At 41.0% G+C, this 3,484-nt stretch overlaps 1 protein-coding gene across 1 annotated transcript; it reads left to right on the top strand.

The window, feature by feature from the left end:
• Nucleotides 1–376: 376 nt before the first annotated feature.
• Gdi (GDP dissociation inhibitor) lies at nucleotides 377–3,216 on the top strand. The gene is made up of 3 exons (XM_002057542.4): nucleotides 377–1,085; nucleotides 1,991–2,466; nucleotides 2,539–3,216. The coding sequence occupies exons 1-3, from the start codon at nucleotides 692–694 to the stop codon at nucleotides 2,998–3,000; spliced, it is 1,332 nt and encodes a 443-aa protein (XP_002057578.1). The 5' UTR covers nucleotides 377–691; the 3' UTR covers nucleotides 3,001–3,216.
• The last annotated feature ends 268 nt before the right edge of the window (nucleotides 3,217–3,484 follow it).

The raw sequence follows: 3,484 nt of genomic DNA, 5'->3' as shown, positions 1-3,484 counted from the left end.
AAATAAAAATTATGTTATCGATGTACTTTGGCATAAGTAATCGATATATCGCTATATACGCGTGCGTTTCCTGACATACCGATATTTTTAACAGCAGTGGAGTTCAAAAACATGGTTGCTTTTGCATGTTATTAGCTAACTCGTGCAGAATATGGAATTTCAAAAATTATATGCAAAAAATATTAGTAGTAAAAATGTATTTTATTTGATTTCAAGACAACTCTTTATATAGCATATTACGACTCATAGCTATGCTTTTCTATCTACTTGCTGCAATCAGAGTAAGTCATGTATTAATTTAGTCCTGCTAGACATTTGTTAATATTTTTGTTACATGTCTTGCCACTAAAAAGTAATAGTTATAAAATTTTTAATTTCGAAAATGCCTAGCGTATTGGTTTAAGTAACCCGCCAATTAAGGCATGCGCCTTAATGCCAATTGCAAATTCATACACATATCACTGTTAGCAGCAGCACGCCAAAAACTCAGCGAGTGCCAAATTCTGTAAACTTAACAGTCCTTCGAGCAGTGAGACCAGGTAGTGGAACATCTAAGTAAAGGGAAGATGTTGGCATTTTCAGACGAGTAGAGAAAATTGTATTGTACGAAGTGTAAAACGTCTACAACGTCGCAAAGTGAAAACTTTTGATTTTTAAAAGTCACTGCTGCATACTAATAAAAAACGCTAACATGAATGAGGAATATGATGCGATAGTTCTGGGAACTGGCCTGAAGGAGTGCATATTGAGCGGCATGCTCTCAGTTTCGGGCAAGAAAGTTCTGCATATTGATCGCAACAAATACTATGGCGGCGAGTCGGCCTCCATTACGCCGCTGGAGGAGCTGTTCCAACGGTATGGATTGGAGCCGCCAGGCGAGAAATTTGGGCGTGGTCGTGACTGGAACGTAGACTTGATTCCTAAGTTTCTGATGGCGAATGGCCAATTAGTAAAACTGCTGATACACACGGGCGTTACCCGTTATCTGGAGTTCAAGTCTATTGAGGGCAGTTACGTTTACAAGGGTGGAAAAATTGCCAAAGTGCCGGTGGATCAAAAAGAGGCCCTGGCATCTGATCTCATGGGTGAGTAATCCAAAAGAAAAAAACAATTATGAATTTCTAACGAATGTGCCTTCGAATATTAACTGTGAAAGCTTAAGGTACATGCGAAAATTGTATGTACATATATGAATACACATATGTATATACATACGTACATACTTCACAATTATCTACGCTCCCCTTTTGCGTTTTCTCCATATTTCTTTGTCTCGGCTTACTTTCGGCGATTGGCACTCGCTGGTGTTTTTGCTATGGCTGTGACACGTATTTGAAGGGGCCCTCTATGTTCTATCCGTGTTTTTTTTTTAAACATATTTTAATAAATATGCTTTTGATTTTTCTAGCCGTACATGTAAGTGCATGTGCAACTTAGCATAGGGAGTAAAAAACGAATTGCGATTTTTAGCGAACATACATACATACATATTTAATGCCAATTAGAATTTTGGAGCTGCCAGCTGCTTCGACTGCGCCATGTGGCAACCCTGTGCATACCTTTCATGCAATTAACATTTGCGCTGATTCACTTTTCTACACCTGTGTGGTTGTTGTTGTAGCCGCTCTGATTGTTTGTTTTATTTTGAAATGAAATGTTTTAAACAATTACCAGTGTGCGACTGCATATTGCAATTAGCCAAGCACGCTCCATTTATGAACGTTTTTTGTTTGTTTACCCAATAGACAGCAGCGAATTTCTCTTCGATTCGTTTTTGTTGCCAATTTTGTTAGTTGCAAGGTTCATTGAACCATTCATTATAAGCCTTAATGTATGGGGCAGAATGACGTCATTTAATGGCTGGTCACCCTTAACCCTCAATTTAAATTGTGCAGCCTGTAAATATTTGCAAGTCTAATGCGAGTGCGCAACGCCCACACCTAAGATTGTCCTAGTTCCTTGTTAATTTGGCTTGTTGCTTGTTCTGCAGGTATGTTTGAAAAGCGGCGCTTCCGCAACTTCCTGATCTATGTGCAGGACTTCAGAGAGGATGACCCAAAGACCTGGAAGGATTTTGATCCAACTAAAGCCAACATGCAGGGCTTGTACGACAAGTTCGGGCTTGACAAGAACACGCAGGACTTTACAGGCCATGCCTTGGCGCTGTTCCGTGATGACGAGTATTTGAACGAGCCGGCTGTTAACACCATACGACGAATTAAACTATATTCGGACTCGCTGGCGCGATATGGCAAATCGCCATATCTATACCCCATGTACGGCCTGGGAGAGCTGCCACAGGGCTTTGCTCGTCTCTCGGCTATCTATGGCGGCACTTACATGCTAGACAAGCCGATTGACGAAATTGTTCTGGGCGAAGGCGGCAAGGTGGTGGGTGTCCGCTCAGGCGATGAAATTGCCAAATGCAAGCAGGTGTACTGTGACCCCAGCTACGTGCCCGACAAGGTTAGTTATCCAGTTATTGGTGTGGCTAGTTTCTTATCTTCAATATCTGTTACTTAATGCATTTATCAACAGGTGCGCAAACGTGGTAAGGTAATACGATGCATTTGCATCTTGGACCATCCGATAGCAAGCACTAAGGATGGCCTCTCCACTCAAATCATCATTCCACAAAAGCAAGTTGGTCGCAAATCGGACATTTATGTATCGCTGGTCAGCTCCACTCACCAGGTGGCAGCCAAGGGTTGGTTTGTGGGCATGGTCTCGACTACAGTAGAGACCGAGAATCCCGAGGTGGAAATCAAGCCTGGACTGGATTTGCTGGAACCGATTGCACAAAAGTTCGTCACCATTTCTGACTATTTGGAGCCAATCGACAATGGGCTCGACTCACAGATCTTTATCTCGGAATCGTATGATGCCACTACACACTTTGAGACCACTTGCTTGGATGTTCTAAACATTTTCAAGCGCGGAACTGGCGAGACGTTTGACTTCTCTAAAATTAAACATGAGCTCGGCGATGAGGATCAGTAAATAGATATGGTTCGGTTCTTTGGTGGATGGGTGCACGTTTTCAGCCGACATGGGTCACGCCGACAAGGTATCTATCAGCTCCACAACTCCAACCAGCATCTTTTAACCTAATTTCAGCTTCGCTGTGCGGCTGTGGCCCACAAAAAAAAGAAGAAAAAAAAAAACAAGAGAAACGAATACCCAATAAAAACTTGAAAAATCTAAAAACTATAAAAACATCAGCACACAATTACATTATAACTGGAATATGTTTTTCCATCAGATCATAGGCGCATAATATTTTTGTGTAAAACGAAATTTTAGAAATGTAATAAAACAAAGAACAAAGTTGCTTGCTTTTCGGAAATTGGATATGCCTAGAAAATAAAAACCTCGTACGTTATAATCAAATATAATTCATATGGCATTATAGTACATACCCTAACATACAGTCGAGTCACATTTTTGGGGCTTATTAAGTATTAGCCAAAATTGATTGTTGTGC

Source organism: Drosophila virilis, chromosome 4 (genome assembly GCF_030788295.1).
Source record: "Drosophila virilis strain 15010-1051.87 chromosome 4, Dvir_AGI_RSII-ME, whole genome shotgun sequence".
Classification (NCBI taxonomy): Eukaryota; Metazoa; Arthropoda; class Insecta; order Diptera; family Drosophilidae; genus Drosophila; species Drosophila virilis.
Note: the sequence above shows the minus strand (reverse complement) of the source record. Positions and strands in the feature narration are given on the sequence as shown.

What these genes read in the sequence shown, in the direction of transcription:
- Gdi (XM_002057542.4), top strand. Translation starts at nt 692, where the DNA reads ATGAATGAGGAATATGATGCGATAGTTCTGGGAACTGGCCTGAAGGAG. An exon ending in CCTGGCATCTGATCTCATGG is followed by an intron (nt 1,086 to 1,990) that starts GTGAGTAATCCA and finishes CTTGTTCTGCAG; the next exon opens with GTATGTTTGAAAAGCGGCGC. An exon ending in CCAGCTACGTGCCCGACAAG is followed by an intron (nt 2,467 to 2,538) that starts GTTAGTTATCCA and finishes ATTTATCAACAG; the next exon opens with GTGCGCAAACGTGGTAAGGT.